General features: G+C 38.5%; 1 protein-coding gene across 3 annotated transcripts in view; it reads right to left on the bottom strand.

Moving 5' to 3' along the window:
- Positions 1 to 1,107: 1,107 nt before the first annotated feature.
- chst15 (carbohydrate sulfotransferase 15) overlaps positions 1,108 to 15,696 on the bottom strand; it is a 46,822-nt gene continuing 32,233 nt past the window's right edge. For all 3 annotated transcript variants that reach the window (XM_007570202.2, XM_016680787.1, XM_016680778.1), the window contains exons 4-8: positions 9,901 to 10,044; positions 5,001 to 5,157; positions 3,589 to 3,745; positions 2,045 to 2,192; positions 1,108 to 1,594 (exon numbers count right to left, since the gene is read on the bottom strand). In XM_007570202.2, coding sequence (XP_007570264.1) covers positions 1,395 to 1,594; positions 2,045 to 2,192; positions 3,589 to 3,745; positions 5,001 to 5,157; positions 9,901 to 10,044 — 806 coding nt within the window. In that variant the 3' untranslated portion in view covers positions 1,108 to 1,394. The remainder of the gene's footprint in view (positions 1,595 to 2,044; positions 2,193 to 3,588; positions 3,746 to 5,000; positions 5,158 to 9,900; positions 10,045 to 15,696) is intronic.

Raw genomic sequence — 15,696 nt, 5'->3', positions numbered from 1 at the left:
TATATGTAATCACAATAATAATAAATTTTATTTATAATGGCCTTTTATATCAAATTGAGATTCTGACCACCACCAGCAGGACACAAATGATAAAGGCGGGGCCGTTCCTCTTCATATAGAGGAGTTTTATGTAATTTGTTTTTTTGTTTTTTTGTTCTTTTATGATTATTTGAACTAACAAACAACTTTGAGTTTTAAAAACTGGAATTTAATTCATAATTTGAATCTAGGCCTGCACCAATTACAGTTTTTATGGCGGACAGCTGACCTGACAGAACAAGTTCCAGATGCTTATGTACATTAAAGCGCTGTTTTCTACATTTTCATTTGCTTTTTTCATGTTGATCAAAATGTATTACATGGGTCTCTTGAATAGTCTGAACCTCCACAACATTTAAGCACAAGTTTGCCTCATAAGTCTTTATGTGAAAAATGGTTGAACAAGTTGTCAAAATGTGTTTCTAAACATTTCCATTGGACTTTTTTTCTAAATCTGTCCTGATTTGGTTCATCGCTCCCAGGTGAATCCAACGTAGGTAGATGTCTGAAGCATTAAATCAACCAATGGTCAACCAGTTTTCTGAAATAACTTAAACCATCAACTGGCCAAGTTTATAGCGTATATAGCCAAAGCACAGCAGGATGTTGCACTTTCTTAATTTTCAGCTTCTGTTTGAGAAACAGAAACTTATGATGAGTTCTGTTTAAGTGATTCTTGATTCAACAGGTTTGCTGTGGTAGCTAGTGAACTTAAACTGAAGAATGCTGAATATATGTTTTATTTTGTTTAAATTGCCCGTAGGTATGTCAAGGGCTAGCAACCTCTCCAGGATGCACTCTGGCTTAGATGACTCAAAATAGACAGTGAATATAAGTATTTATTAGACGTCTCACACTCTCAGATGTTCTTCTATTGTAGTGGCATGTAGGTTACAGAAGAGGGCGCTGTTGTCTTAGTAATCGGCTGTGTTTGGCTGCTTTCATCAGCGTTCACACAAATTTCTGACTGGAATACCAAACTGAGACTTACATAGATTTTTAGTTCTTTTTTAATGTTGTTTGTATTGATCAAACCAATAAAGACAGAAGAGATGAGACCTTATGTTCCGTATTTGAAATTCACAATTTAATTTTATATGTCTGGACACAAAACGGAGAAGTGAAGATCTCCCAGCATCACTTACAGTCTATCATTCTTCCTCTCTCGCACACAATCACACAAAAACGCCACACTTGCTTGTGCTGTTATTTTCTATCTTTGATTCATCTCTGCTCTTATAACTTAAAATAATTTACATTAAAATACTTTGATGTTCTTTTCATGGGCACTTAAAAGAGATAAACCCAGAAATGGGGCTCTGCATTCTTCCTTCTTCTTGTTGAAAGAAGTTCGTTCAGAGTTCGGAATTGCTTTCCCAACGGAAGGACTCTTTTTGCAGCACTTTTGCCAGTTTCTCATTAAATGGTTTGTAGAAGTCCTGCAGGATTTCCTTAGTTATAGGCAGCATGGGTCCCAGGTTCTTGTCAGCTGGTCTCCTGGTGTTTGATGCTGGGCTTCTTGTGATTTGTGACTCTATTTCTTTTGACAATGGCCCTGTAAAACACACAAATAACTCTGTCACTTCACTTCTTCCTGCAAGCAGTAATAAAGGACTGCCACTTGACAGTAAGAAATGACCACTCAGAGAGAAAAAAAAAACGTATTGAACACGCAAAGCTCCTTGCAAAAGTATTAATACCATTTAAGGTTGTTCCCATTTTGTAAGGTTTCATTTGGATTTAATATAATAGACAAACACAGAATAACTCATAAAAAAAATCATTTAAGGCGGAAAAGGAAACATTGTTTTAAATTAACCAAATAAGTCAATGCCATCTTTCCCCACAACTACAAGTTTTTGAAGGTATGTCTCTCCTATGATAGTTTTACCCCCTTCTTTTTTTCTTTTATTTTTTATTTTTTGCAAATGCTAAAGCTCAGACAGAGAGTGCCTGTGAACGTGAATTTTAAGAGCACTGTCCAAAATCATTAAGTCCTACTTACCAAGATTAAGAAAATCAAAGACTTTATGCAATGTGTCTTTCATGTCGAAGGCATGGTCTTCCAGTCTCAGGACCAGAATCTGTTCTCTGCTGAAGACAGCCAGCCAGTCAATTAGGTACACAACGTAAAGGCCGACTTGCAGTCTCACCTGTTGGGAACAAAACAAGAGAAGCAACCTTAGATCATCCGGTTCTGTTTGGGATAGTGCTTTCTCTGTAGGGGAACATGGTGGTGCATGTAACCTCTTCTTTAAGAGAAGAAGGAAAATATTTTTGAAGCTTTCTTCGCTCCTCCATGTGAATCCAGTGTATGGTCATGGGAGTAAGTGCACATGTTTATTTTGGGGAGATGTGAGAGATAATGTTGTGGATGGGTTGTAATTTTACAAACACAAACAAAACATTGGCAAGACACTCAAAAATCCACTCCCGCAGGTTGCCTGTTATTATTATTGTGTGATTAGTAGTAACTAATAAATGTTAGAATATTTTAAGAAATAATGATATTTTTGAATGTTTGCTCTCACATAATGAAATAGACCTTTAAAACTTATTTTAGGGTATTTTTGTCTGTGTGTTTCTTTAACTTACTAAGCAATTTAAAGTAGATCTTAGTGATTCCATAAATAGCCTAATTTCTTATGGAACATATCTACAACTCCTAATAATTTTATTCACAGCTTTTAGGTAAAGTGTTGAATACTTTTTACCATTGATTCAAGCCTATTCCTTACTGAAACATGTCAACAATTCAATAACATTACTCTTTTGCACAAAAGAGTAATGTTTTGTGCAAAAGAGTTTTTCCTTCAGATTGATTTTGAGAAGACCAACTTACTTTTTCTTATAGTCTGCGAGAATGTTTGATGTATGAACCCCGTTTTAGATTAGCACGACCAGGTCACTGATTACATCTAAAACCAGTAATTTGACTTCCCAAAACGTCCTTCTCACTTTAGTTTTAGGCTACTTTAGGTCTCTTGCTGACATTTGTCTTTTTTATTAATCTGACACTACAGCGCAAACAGCTGGGAGTTCTTTTCAACATGCATTAATAACTCTGATATCAATGGACAGACTTTGAGAACAGCTGCAGAGAGCAGCCACTGCCCTCACGGGGTCACCAAGCTTGTTGGAGGCAGCTGGAGAGCAGGACCTCTAAATACCAGACAGTTTCTGCGTGGAGCCAAAAAAGGACAGACGAGACTCCTTCTCCTCCTCCAACCCAGTCAGCTCCAGAGTACTGTGGGAAAAGCTGGCCAGGATCCTAATACGAGGGCTCCGAACTGGCTGACTCTAAAGATTTAGTCTGATGGTCTGAAGGAAGTTCATAGCTTTGCCGAACTAAGTTTTGTTGCAGCTAGAGAGGCTACACTTTCTTTTATGAAGGTCCTTTAACATGTGCTAATGAAGTGCGAATTGCCCTCCTTCTTTCCTTCTTCGAGCCTTTGCTACTTGTCTTTTCCCACCATCTTATAAACTGGTGGCTAAATTTCACTTTAAAGGAGGTCTGCCAGACAAAAGGAGGAAGGAGGGTCCACTCACTGGCATTGCGTTGTTGACTGTGGTGTTGTACACACAGGAGCGCATTGTGTATTCCATAAGGCACCCCTCGAATAGCTGCAGGGACTCTGACACCTTCTCATGGAAATCCTCCGCAGACTTATTGGCAATTCCAAAGTAAAGGTAGTCAGAGTAAAGCCTAGAAGAAAACAGAGAGGCACTGTTAACATTTCCTTTTCAGGTTTGTGAAATTCCCAGCTAAAGGCAAATGGATTTCGATTGAATGTATTTTATTTATAGGCATTAAGGAGTAATCTTTCTTTTTGCTCCATGTTCTTAGAAGGCTGCAAGCAATGCAAGAGTGTGAGAATCCTAGCAAGAAATGCCTCCAGAGTATTTTTCCGTAATAAAAAAAAAAAAAGCTACTTTGTTAAAAACTGAACTGGTGACCAGAATCAACATTTTTTTTCAAAAATTCAAAAATCATTCACTCATTAAAACTTAACAGGTTGTATTTTTCTTATTTTATTATTATTATTATTATTATTATTATTATTATTATTATTATTATTATTGTTTGCAGCAGCAGGATGGGGATAGATAGGGAAGGGTAGAGGGAACAAGGGTAGGAAAAGAAAAAAAAAAAACATGCCATGTTTGCTTTGTCCCTGTGGTCAACAACCTGTTGTTGATGGATGTTTAAATAAAATAAAAAAATAAAAAAACTTAACAGGTTTTATCAGTATATTCTGACACAACTGGCCCTTTGAGGACATTCATGACCTCGATAAGACCCCTTGCTTGAAACGGATCATTTTATGTAGCAACAGAAATCCTAATTTAATGTCACTTGTTCATTGATTTACTTTTTCTTTTATTTTATTATCTACATATTGTAACGCTACTACAAAAATGTTAAAAAGTCAGAAATACATCCATAGTGAATCCTTTTTTTTTTTTTTCTTTTTTTTGCGGGGTCACAGGGAATAGTGCCTATATGGAGCGGCCATTAGGCGAGAGGCGAGGCACATCCAGGACAGGTCATATTGTTTTTAGTAGTAATAGTAATCTTGTTTGTCTTCTTTACTTCATAATAAACACAAACAGTATGAACTATATGCAATTCTTTAACACAAGTGTAGACAACAAGTATGATGTTCTGTAGTGTGAAGAAATAAGCAAATAAGTGAAAAAAATCAAGTTTAAAATGAGTGTCAGGCACTCAGGAGGAAGCTCTGCACAGGTTTTAATAAGCAAAGCAACTTATATGACAGGCAGCCCCAGTAAAAGCCCAACACATCCTTCTTAACAGCCAGAGCTCTTGTTTCTCATAAAGTGGCGAAGCGTGTCTGTGTCAGCAGGACAAACAGCTGTGATAGGGACATGTTTTAGAGCTGCATCATTACAGGCATCTCCGAGCCAATCGAGGGCAGCGTGATAGAAATTCTCCCAACCTTTCCACTGGATCCCTGAGCATAACGATGAAGCGGGCCTCCGGCTGTAGGGCATGGATGAAGTCCTGGATGAGAAACGGCGGCTCTCCCTCTGTGGTGTTGTCATAGAAATACACCCAGGCGTTGTTATCCCACATGGTGGAGGCGCTCGCTTCTCCTGCGAGAAAACACCAAAAGTGGTCGAAATGAAGGACGAGCGCAATCAGAGTCTTAAAGCAAAACACATACGGAAACACGTTGCTGCTGCTTTTATTATAGTTTCAGAGACTCACAGCTCATGTTTACGTTTTTGGGGATTTTCTTTTAAGAAATCATTCCAAACTTGCTGTGGCTTGCTCCACCCTTTAGGTCTCTGCGCTCCATATGGTTGTTCTTGTCGTGAAATTAAACCAACCGCATGTTTTAAAGGGTTTCGAGCAGACCGTATTAAATGCAGATGTCAGTTAGGTTACGGTGGATATAGCCTTCATGCGCCTTCATTTCTGCTTCAAAGGTTATTTGGACGTAAAGCTGAGGGTACGTGAAACGTAAATGTCACTAATTATGTCTCTCTACTTCACAATTTTAAATTGGAAGAGGAGAAAAATATTTTTAACATATCTGTTTAGGTCAGAGCTCAGCCTCAGCAGAAAATATGCAACTGTTACATACTACGTGTCCATATTTTCAGAGTCTTGTGCATGGATGCTTTCAGATGACTATGCTAATGACTGATGGGAGTTTTCTTTTCTTTATTGTTTTGATGGTTGAGGAGTTATAATTCATGTAAATTAAGAGACATTCAGAACAAGCCTTGCATTTCAAAGCCAACTGAAGGCAGTGTGACAGGTACTCTAATTTACAACCAGAGATGTGCTGAGAATTTGAATTGGGAGCAGAAACTGGACCGTTTTCAACACAATCAGACCTGTTTGGTGATCAGAAACTAAGAAATTCAAACGTTTCCAATCAGTGAAAGGACCACAGCAAGCAGTGTGTATCTGTTGTGAATGTGGGTGTGTGTGAGTGTGTACTTTTCAGATTTTTACTGTAAAAAAAAAAAAAAAAGAAAAAGTCAAAACAATGAATTCTTGCCCTTACAGTTCACACTACTTTGTAACAAAAAATCCAAATTAAATACATTGAACTTTGTGGTCATGTGACAAAACATAGTTCAAGGCATGTCCCCTCACAAATCAAAGACCGTATATAAAACACAAAGTTTGATCAAGTTCCATATACAGTGAGGAAAATAAGTATGTGTAATTGCAAACAAAGGCTACTGTACCAAATATTGACATTTATTTTCACAAGTATTCAAATACGTATTTTCAGCAGTAACACACAAATAAGCTATTTAAAAAAAAATCATACATTGTGATTTCTAAAATTTTCTCTCTCTTTTTTTTTTTTTTTTTAAAGAGTATGTCTCACAGTGGACATGGACCTAAGACGGAAATTTCAGACCCCTCCAAGACTTCTAACTTGCAAAGTCGCAGGGTGTTCCAATACTTGTTTTTCCTCACTGTACTCCTTTAAACTAAACCTGCAAATAGCAAGCACTAAAAATTCTCTTTGCTCTAGTATCATGTTCGTAAAGGCACACAAGCAAACAAGTAGGCATCATAATTGTAGGCGTCATAATTGCATCTTTGGTGGTAAAGAGAAACTGCAGCGTGACTGCTGTCAACACAATGACACTCGTGGTACTCATATCAAGTCAAACGACGTCCTTTCTCAAACAATTTGAGCCTAGCAACTTTTATTAGGCTGCACTGAGAAACATATTCAGGATTCATTAGGCTGTCTGTGCCTTCATTCTGCTGTTATCTGCTAAGTGAAGCCTTATCTCTCTCTCTCTCTCTCTCTCTCTTTCTCCCTCAGAGAAAGAGACTTATTTTCTGTGCTGACAACGGTGAATGTGAAACTGGATCGGTACTTAATGCCGTTATGTCTGAAATGATACAGACTGTGATCTTGTCTATTTTAAGGACCCCGTGTCAGCTAAAGAGGGTTTATTTTGCTCCGGGTAAACAAGTGAAGGACCCAGACCGTCGTTCCTGTGGTTCCCCAACCTGACCGTCGGCGGAGGAGAATCGAAGAGCAAAGATCCTGGCCGCAGGCCTGCACCTTGCTGGGCTCTCCCGGAGCACTGAGTGAATACCGAGTGGGCTTTTGGCACGCTCCCCCACCACGTTACAAGGATTACTTATTTAAAGAGGGAAACAAAGCAGCACGGCACGCTGAGCTCAACTCTGTGCAGTGTGAAAAGGCTATTGTCGAAACGTTAAATCAGTTTTCCTTCCCAGCTGAGTCGTTTCTTTGACACAGTGTTTGGACGATGGGAAAAGGCAGGAACAGATAGGAGCAGTGAAGCTGGAAACAGGATATGTTGATAGAGGAAGGAGGTTTGTAGGCTTCTCCACCCTGCTGTGGGTATTAACACACACAAAAAAAACAATGATTTCTTTATAAAGCACTCCAGTGAAGAGGCTAACTGAGGCAGAAGGACGTCTAGCATTAGAAAGATGTTAGAGGGTCTCTTTAGAGCTGAGTCACCGGCTTTCTTTTAACAAGAAAAAAAAAAAATTACACTCCTTTGCTGAAGTGGCTCCCGCAGAGCAGCCTCACTACCTGCAGCCTCTGAAATATAAGATTACAAGTGAAGTTGCAGGACGCTGACAAATGCCAAAAACGCTCCTGGGTGCAGCTTGACTGGCGGTGCAGGATACTGCTGGGGCACTTTCACACACATATCAGAGCGCTGCTACATGACCTGAGTAACCAATATGAAGTAAGCCAGGGAGGGGAGCTGGCGGCGACACAGAGCGATGTTCTGACAAGGAAAAAAAACAAAAAACAGGAAGGCAGAAGATTAAGCTTAGCAGGAAATGTTTGTGGTACTAAAACTTCCTGCAGATCTGATTAGCGGTGTCTCAGGCGTCGTGTGGCGCGCTATCATTTGTATCTTGTACTCTCAGATCTCTGCTGGCGAATCATTCTTAAGATGCTCGTTGCACAACAGACCGATGAGTAGACCGAAAGTGATAAGCAGCTTCCTGGCACTTGATTCGCGGAGTTTAAAGCGCATGTTTGGTTTGCCTAAACAAAGTGAGAAGCAGGATGTTTGGATCTGGTTTACGCTTCATCAGAGATCAAGATATGAAGTTTATGCAAACTGTTGGCTTTTTGTGTCACACAAAGAGCACACAGCAGTCTGCTTGCTGTAGACAACAAAGGGCTTATAAAGGTCAACTATTAATGAACCTCTTCAAAACCTGAATAAATGTGTTTTGATGCTCAGCATCCAACATTCTTTAATTATACTCCCTGCACACTGACTCTTGATTGCATTTGTGTATGCAAATTAATAAAATAACAAAACATTTTGTTATTTAAGACGTGTCTTTCTTTTCTCATTGTCCTTTTGTATGAAAATCTCTTTGTGTCGAGGTCGAGAGTGGAAACAAAAGCAAGTCGGCAGGTTTTGACAAGCTTTCATACGTTGCAAGATCCGAAACTGTAAAGATGCAGCTAGAAACTAACTGATGACTGGAATCACTGGGCTTTCAGCTCGATCTGCCGCGAACCGGCGCGTTGAACATCAAAAAATGTTCCCGTATAGCAACCACGGTTCTGAGGGTAGATGAATCAAAGTTGTCTGTTATAAATTCAGTGAGGTGTTTACAACTCAATCAGAAGAAGCACAGAAAATAAGTTATTTAAAAGAGAGCTGATTCTTGTGCTACAAGAGAGTGAAAGAGCAAGACTTTTTCTGAAGATAACAGGAAGGTTACATGCAGTACAGCAAATGTGTTCCTCTTCATCCTTTTGACTTCTATCTGTCATAGAAAAGACTTGATTTAGAAATGTTGGCAGCTGTTTAGGAAGCTCAGTCAAAGTAAGGATCTGCAGTTTTAAATGTATATGATGATAAATAGACAGTTTAAAATGTTATCAAGTGATTTTTGTTTTGAAAATAGTAAAACCCCTCTTTTGAGTTCCTTCATCATTTTTGTACCACAGTTCTGAAAGAGAAATCAGAAACAGCTCATAGCTTTACAGACAATGGAACGTGGAATTTGATTGGAGTAAACCTAGATAAAAGCAACATTTTGGAGTTAAGTTGTCACATGCAGCATCAACCTTGGTAAGAAGATGTGGAAAAACCCCTTTTTATTGCAGTAGCATCTGACATTTCTAGTGTTAGTCAACCTGACAAATAAATAGATTAAAAAAAAAAAACTTGTTTGAATTAAACCTTATCAAACATATAATTAGTGATCAGAACAAAAAAAATACTTTTTAGCAACCCAGTGGATTTGTTTTCACAGGATTGAAGACTTTACATTCAAATCTTTTGTCTATCCTGATGAGAATTGTGCTTCACATTGTTGAATGTCCATTCATCCATTTCATGTTTGTTTTTGCCCTGAATGCAGTGACAACATGACCTTCTTTTTTCAATGTACCCTCACTATTACTTTTATGTCAATGACCAGTTTATGTTTTTCTACTCAACCTTACTTTATGGTGAAATAACTCTAAAAGCACCAGTTTTGTTTTCTGTCCCTTGTTCTGTTCCATTATTTTCAAGTTTTGCAAGCAACAACACTGACAAACTATTTTCAATAAATTTCACAGTTTAAGGGTTTCTACTTAAACTGTGAAATTTAAGGACATAGTTATATTTATTTATTGAACCGTGTCCTTAAAACACAGTTAAATAAACACAGTTAAATTCACAGAGGAATTCAAATGACAAAAATCATTTGAATTCCTCTCTCAGACCACAACCCAACTTCCTCCATTATTATTATTGTTATTATTATTATAGTCACAGTTCTGATTAGGGTTGGTGTTGGCTTCTAAATTATGATGTAGGTATTGGCTTCTAAAGTGAACAGATGATGTGACTTACCTATGATGACGTTCGGGTGGCTGGGTGATCCGCTGGTGTTTGCATTTAGCTCGCCCTGGATTTGGTAAGCAGCCTGATCAAACAGGTCAAGATAGTCCTCCACCGGGTACCGATCATGCAAACCCTCACTGAGACGAATGATACCTGAAAAAAAAATATCAAGAAGGATTCATCTCACAGTTTTTCTTAGCAGATGCAAGTTTGTTTACCATTTTATTCAGGGTTCAAACTTGCGGAGTCACAGGAACGCAGACAAAAAGCTGAGTATTTAGCTTTACTTGCTATGTTTTTGCTATGTTTCCCAAAGTAGTGTGCCACTACCCTTTCACAAAAATGCATTACTATTCATCAAAAATAGGTTACCGTAATATAGTACCTAGCAGGATGGTCATATATCAGACAGTGGACCTAGTAAGACAAACATCCAAAACTACCTGGTACCAGTGCTGAAGCGCCAAGGCGCCAAGGCGGAGCTTTGGGTAAATAGGAGGTGCATTGTTATATTAAGGCGTGTTTGCTCATTGCTGGTAATGGGAAGTGAACTACATCAGCAGGGGCCTCGACAGCTCTGGACTCGCCAAGAAGGTGCTGAACCCCTTTTATTAGTTCTTGCCATTCTAGTTGGTATTAATTGCTGCTGTGAGGACCAGTGCTTGTTTGCAACACAAGATGTGAAATTTATTCTTATCTCATATTCGCGATCAACTCTGAGCATTCTCAAATCTGACCTCAGTTTAGAAGTGGGAGATTTTTTTCTTCTCCATTGGTTAATGTTTCCAGTTAAAGCCCAGTGTCCAATTAATGCTTTTAAAGCAAAATGTGTTTTCCATCTGAGCTGTGGCTGGGCACGGAATAATTACAGTGATTAAAATTCACTATGCTATTGTAGTTGCTTGGTAAATGTCTTTGCAGCATGTATGCAGGATTAGAAAAATGAGGTAAGTCAAACAAATGTTTCTTTTAATGACGCTTTAGTGCAAAAGGCTCCAACAGCAAGTCAGTATCAATATTCATTTAGAAAATTCGCATTTAAATCAGGTGCAACAGCTCTGGTATGGATCTGCCATCCGTTTTTTTTTTAGAATTTAAATTAAATGTCAAGCACTTGCGTTGTATTTCATGACTTCTGCCGCATAAGGCAGACACATTTCCTTAAGATTCAGGCTTCTCGTCCAAGAAAGCTATGTGGCACATATCACATCAGTTCACCATTTCTATGTATCAGGCTCGTAGCGCCCCAAAGGGGAACGAAATAAATAAATACAAAACAAGGCCATTTGAATTCAGAGTGTCCTCAGAGGGTGCCTAAGGAGAAAAGTGCTGATTACCACCACCTGCCCTGGAGTACATGTCTGGAAGGGATAAAGAGTGGGTGACAGAAAGCATGAACGCCAAAAGGGAACGAAGTGGGACATTAACCTATCGCAGAAATGCAGCCGCACCACTGCGAGCTCCAGAAAAACAACCATGAGGCAAATAACTAATCTGGAGATAATCATCAACTCCAAACTAAACACATCATATTAAAGTAAGCACTGCTTGCAGAATAAACAATCTGGCAATTAGGTTCTTGGAATGTCAGAGGGATTAAGCTCAGAATCTGGATCGACTTCAAAGGAACTGCTTTGGCTGTAACAGGCAGCCATCTTTTGATATTTGTGATTACAATTTGGGGGAATGTTCTTTAAAGAAACAACCAGCACTGCTGGTTATATGCTAATAAGAATAACAGAGCGACGATTCGTATGCAGAGAAAAGAAATGGTGCGTGTTAGTTATAGCTGGAAGAGGGAAAAAAAAAATGACCCAGGTTCAGTGTAAGAAGCGGTCTTGACAGCGTAGTACTCACAATCACACTGTGAAAGAATAGCTGCTGATCATCAGTGAAAATTGACTGCATGTTTTTGTATAACCAACTTAATCTTAAGCCATTATCTAATCTTTGTTTGATTTTGCAATCAGGGGTGACTATAAAAGAGCACTTAACCGAGAGGGAGATCAGTGCCCTTCAGCTTCGCTGCCCTCTTTTCATTTCCCTATAAGAAACATTCTTTAAAAATGCAAACATTATTAGCCCACACACACTGACTCACTGCACTAAAGTCTGTCTCTGGAGCTCGTGAAGCTTTCCATTATTCATAAGCTCTGAGTGTTTCAGTTGGAATGGAATGAAAAAAAAAATACATGCATTAAGTGTAGTATGATGTCTTGCCTCTTTTATTACAGAAAAAAATATTTGCCACCTTAGACATAATCAGGTCAAGGTCTTATCATAAATCACATCTAAAAAAATGTTTAGATGAGTGTGGAAAAGGAACTCAATTTAAAAACAATCAAAACTCAAAAATAACCCAAAATGTCCTCCTAACGAATACGTGGTCTCACTGCTAAGCAGTGTCCCATTGTTGATTTCAATTTCTACATAGGTTTAAAAAAAAAAGATCATGATTTTAAAATCTGCTACAACATTATTGCTTAATTGTACCACTTGTTTTAGTAAAACAAATGGATATAAGTTTAAAGAGCTATATTAAAACTATTTAATAGTTTTAATATTAATAGTTAATAGTTTTTTGCACTTTTTTTTGCAAAAAAGTGCAAAAAATAAAAAAAAACGCTTTGCTGCATCTTAACTTTAAAGGGGCAGTATTGTGTGTTTTCCAGTCACATAGCGTAGCATGCTTAAACAACTCCGTTCCTTGAAGGCAGGCTGTCCAAGAGTTTTGCACAGCTGAATGACTGCTATGGGAGATTAAAGGATTCCTCAAACACACACGAAAGAAGAAACAAAGCGACACTCCTGGTATGTTTTTTGATGAGACAACAACTTTATGAGATGATGTAAAGCTGAAACATTTTTTAAATATTAGCTCACCCTTCATTTTGCAGCTCCAAATTGCGAGGGTGTAGAACCATTATGTGCTGATACTAAAACTGTAAGTCTTTTGTCCTGTGTGTAGTTCAGCTTTGCACATCAAAAGACTAAACTTTAGCTGGAGCTAAGTTAGACTCTCACTTCTACACAGGCCTGACAGTTGTCTGGTCAGCATTTTCCTCAACCTGTGCTATGATTGTCCCCCTCAGAGCCATCATGGGCCTCTTGGCTTTATCACTTTATCCAAACCTCACATTTGAGTCAGAATTTTAACGTGACTGTCTCTCAAACATTTCTTCATTGTCTCTGTGCTATGATTTGCAGACCCAGATGTAGTTCCATGCTTTTTTTTTTTTCCTATTTTCTGTGTAATGGTTCAACCACGGTGTGAATGAATAATTTTTCTTTAAAGCTGCTACATGTTGGTATGGATACATGGAGGACTGAGCTTATGCAAGAATGCATTCACATGCTCTTATAGTGAAAGTGTGGAGTAGATTATTTGTCTAAGTTCCTCAATGTTCAGTTTGTGCTGAGATAAAAACACGAAAACGGAACCTGAGAAACTCTAAGAATTTTCTTCTACTTCTTTTTTGAAGGCATGTCACAATAAAAATCTCAATGACATACACTGACGTTTGTGGCTGCTAAGCATAGAACAAGTTGCTGGTGTTGACCAGGCTAGTGCGGGTACGGGATGGATTTATGTGTATTTCTCCAAATTTTTCACAAATTGTCTACCTCCTTTTATATGGTCAGGACATAGTGACAATTTTAGCATATGTGTAAAAAATATATTTTTATAAAGTTTACCGACTGTAGCTTTAAATCTCTTCTATGATGGCGCAGTATTGCTTTCAACATCGCAGATGCCTTTGCAGCAAAATAAAAAAAGAACACGACGGCGCCACGCTTTCCGACAACAGAACCGACACATGCGACCAGATGTCTGCTGTGAGGCAGGTCCTACTCCTCGGCACTCTGTGTTTGTCTCTTTGTTAGAGTGAATGACTTTGTTTGCCACCTGTTCAAACTCAGCTGAATGCCAAGTCAGAGCGGTGGCATCAGCAGGTTGCTCATGCTTCACAATTCTGACGAAAACAAACCAATTATTGACTCATACTGTTTAAGTTTCAACAAGTTAAATGAGCAAATATTTCCACGACGTCTCACTCTGACGTGCTGCACGTAAGATATATTTATGCAGCAGTGGTATTATTAAATAAATAATTCGCTGTCTAATTGGAAAATGCGTCATTGCGCAATTAGCCGTTTGAATAAGAGAGAAATACACACGGGGACGGAAATTAGAATGAACTAAAGACGCAAAATAAGCAACCACTAAATGCTGAGATAAGAAATGTGTTGAAGAGGCAGGATGTGAGAAACGAGTGCAACAGTGAGCGCTGAAGTAGTGCAAGTGCAGGGTCAGTTGGTTGTGTGGCTTCAAAGCGTGCCAAAGCTTCACACTGAATATGTTTCTGACATATTCAGATGTCACGGTTTCAACGACAGTCACTCATCTATGTTCAAGGGAAACGCAGCATAAGTCTAGATTCATCTGAATTTGTCTAAATTCTTCAGGGTGAAGCTGTAACTTCACTCTGAAGTTAAAGTACATATGTATATATATCATGTTGCATCATGGAGGGTGAGCGATACCACAAAGTGATGCAGGGGTAAATAATGTAGGGAGGAGAGAGATGCGTGTTTTCTAGCTGGAAACACACGACTTTGTGTCAGCTAAAGATGAAAATGTCTCGGTTCGTTGTGTCCTGCGTGCTGGTGAATTACTGCTATTGTGACACCCTTGAAAATAGGGGAGACAGAAAAACCAGTGTGATTTTCTGTCCTTTGCTCATGCAGCCGTTTAATGCAACGAGGAGAGAGCATGAAAGTCCCCCGGTGGAGGATAAAGCCACTACCGGTCAATCCCAGAACAGGCTCACTTAGCTGAGTGCATATGTAGAGGTCACAATTTCCTTGAATGAAATTGACACAGACATAAATACAACGTGAAAAATAACTTTTCAACAATTGGTTTCCTGTATTTCTATTAATTTTAGGCTTTTCTCAACTAATATCAATATTCATTGATGTATAGGGTCAATGAATATTGATATAAGATTTAAAATTGTTACTGTCCATTTTAAATCTTTTGTTTTTACTGTCAATTCTTTTAGTATGAAAACAATTTAGAAAGATTTTGTTTTTTACTGCACTGGTACAAAACTGACAGAGCAAGTTCCACCAGGTGTTGCAAAAGTAGAAAGCTGCAAATAAAATGCCAGAGGTGCTCCACCACCCAAACTACAAAAGCTGGACTTCTGTGCAAAACCAGTAAGCGGGGGATTGTTGAAGAAGCTGGTCGGACGTAGAGGAAGAAATACTGCCCACAAACACGGTTAACTCTCCCTGGTTGTCATTTTTATTTTGAGGCAGCAGCGACTGTTGTTGGCAGCTTCTGAAAACAATTAAACTTGCAACATAACTTAGTTACTTTAAATCAAGTAAATCGGAAAAGCAACTCAGTTTGGTTTTCAAGGAGTAATCAGTAATCAGTAATCACAAATCAAGTTACTTTTTAAAGGTAACTGGAAAAAGTAACTATAACTTGTGCGGCACACAAATGTGTCCATTGTGAAAGAGAGGCAAGAATTTTGAACTGTTGAAAGAAAGCCAAAATTCCCAGCTGCAGATTGCCACAAGCCATTTAGAGGACACTGACGGGATGCATGTTACAGAAGGTGCTCTGATTAAGTGACAATAAATTTGCATTGACAGGGCCTCTCCATTCAGTCTGACTGATCTTGAGCTATTATGTAAACAAGAAGGAGAAAAATTATCCAGATGTGAAAGGCCACGCTATAAAGTATAAGCTCACAAATGATCATCTTCAACTATCCAACTATGTACTACTTT

Source organism: Poecilia formosa, unplaced genomic scaffold, assembly GCF_000485575.1.
Source record: "Poecilia formosa unplaced genomic scaffold, Poecilia_formosa-5.1.2 Scaffold7, whole genome shotgun sequence".
Classification (NCBI taxonomy): Eukaryota; Metazoa; Chordata; class Actinopteri; order Cyprinodontiformes; family Poeciliidae; genus Poecilia; species Poecilia formosa.
This window is presented reverse-complemented; position numbering and strand designations above follow the sequence as displayed.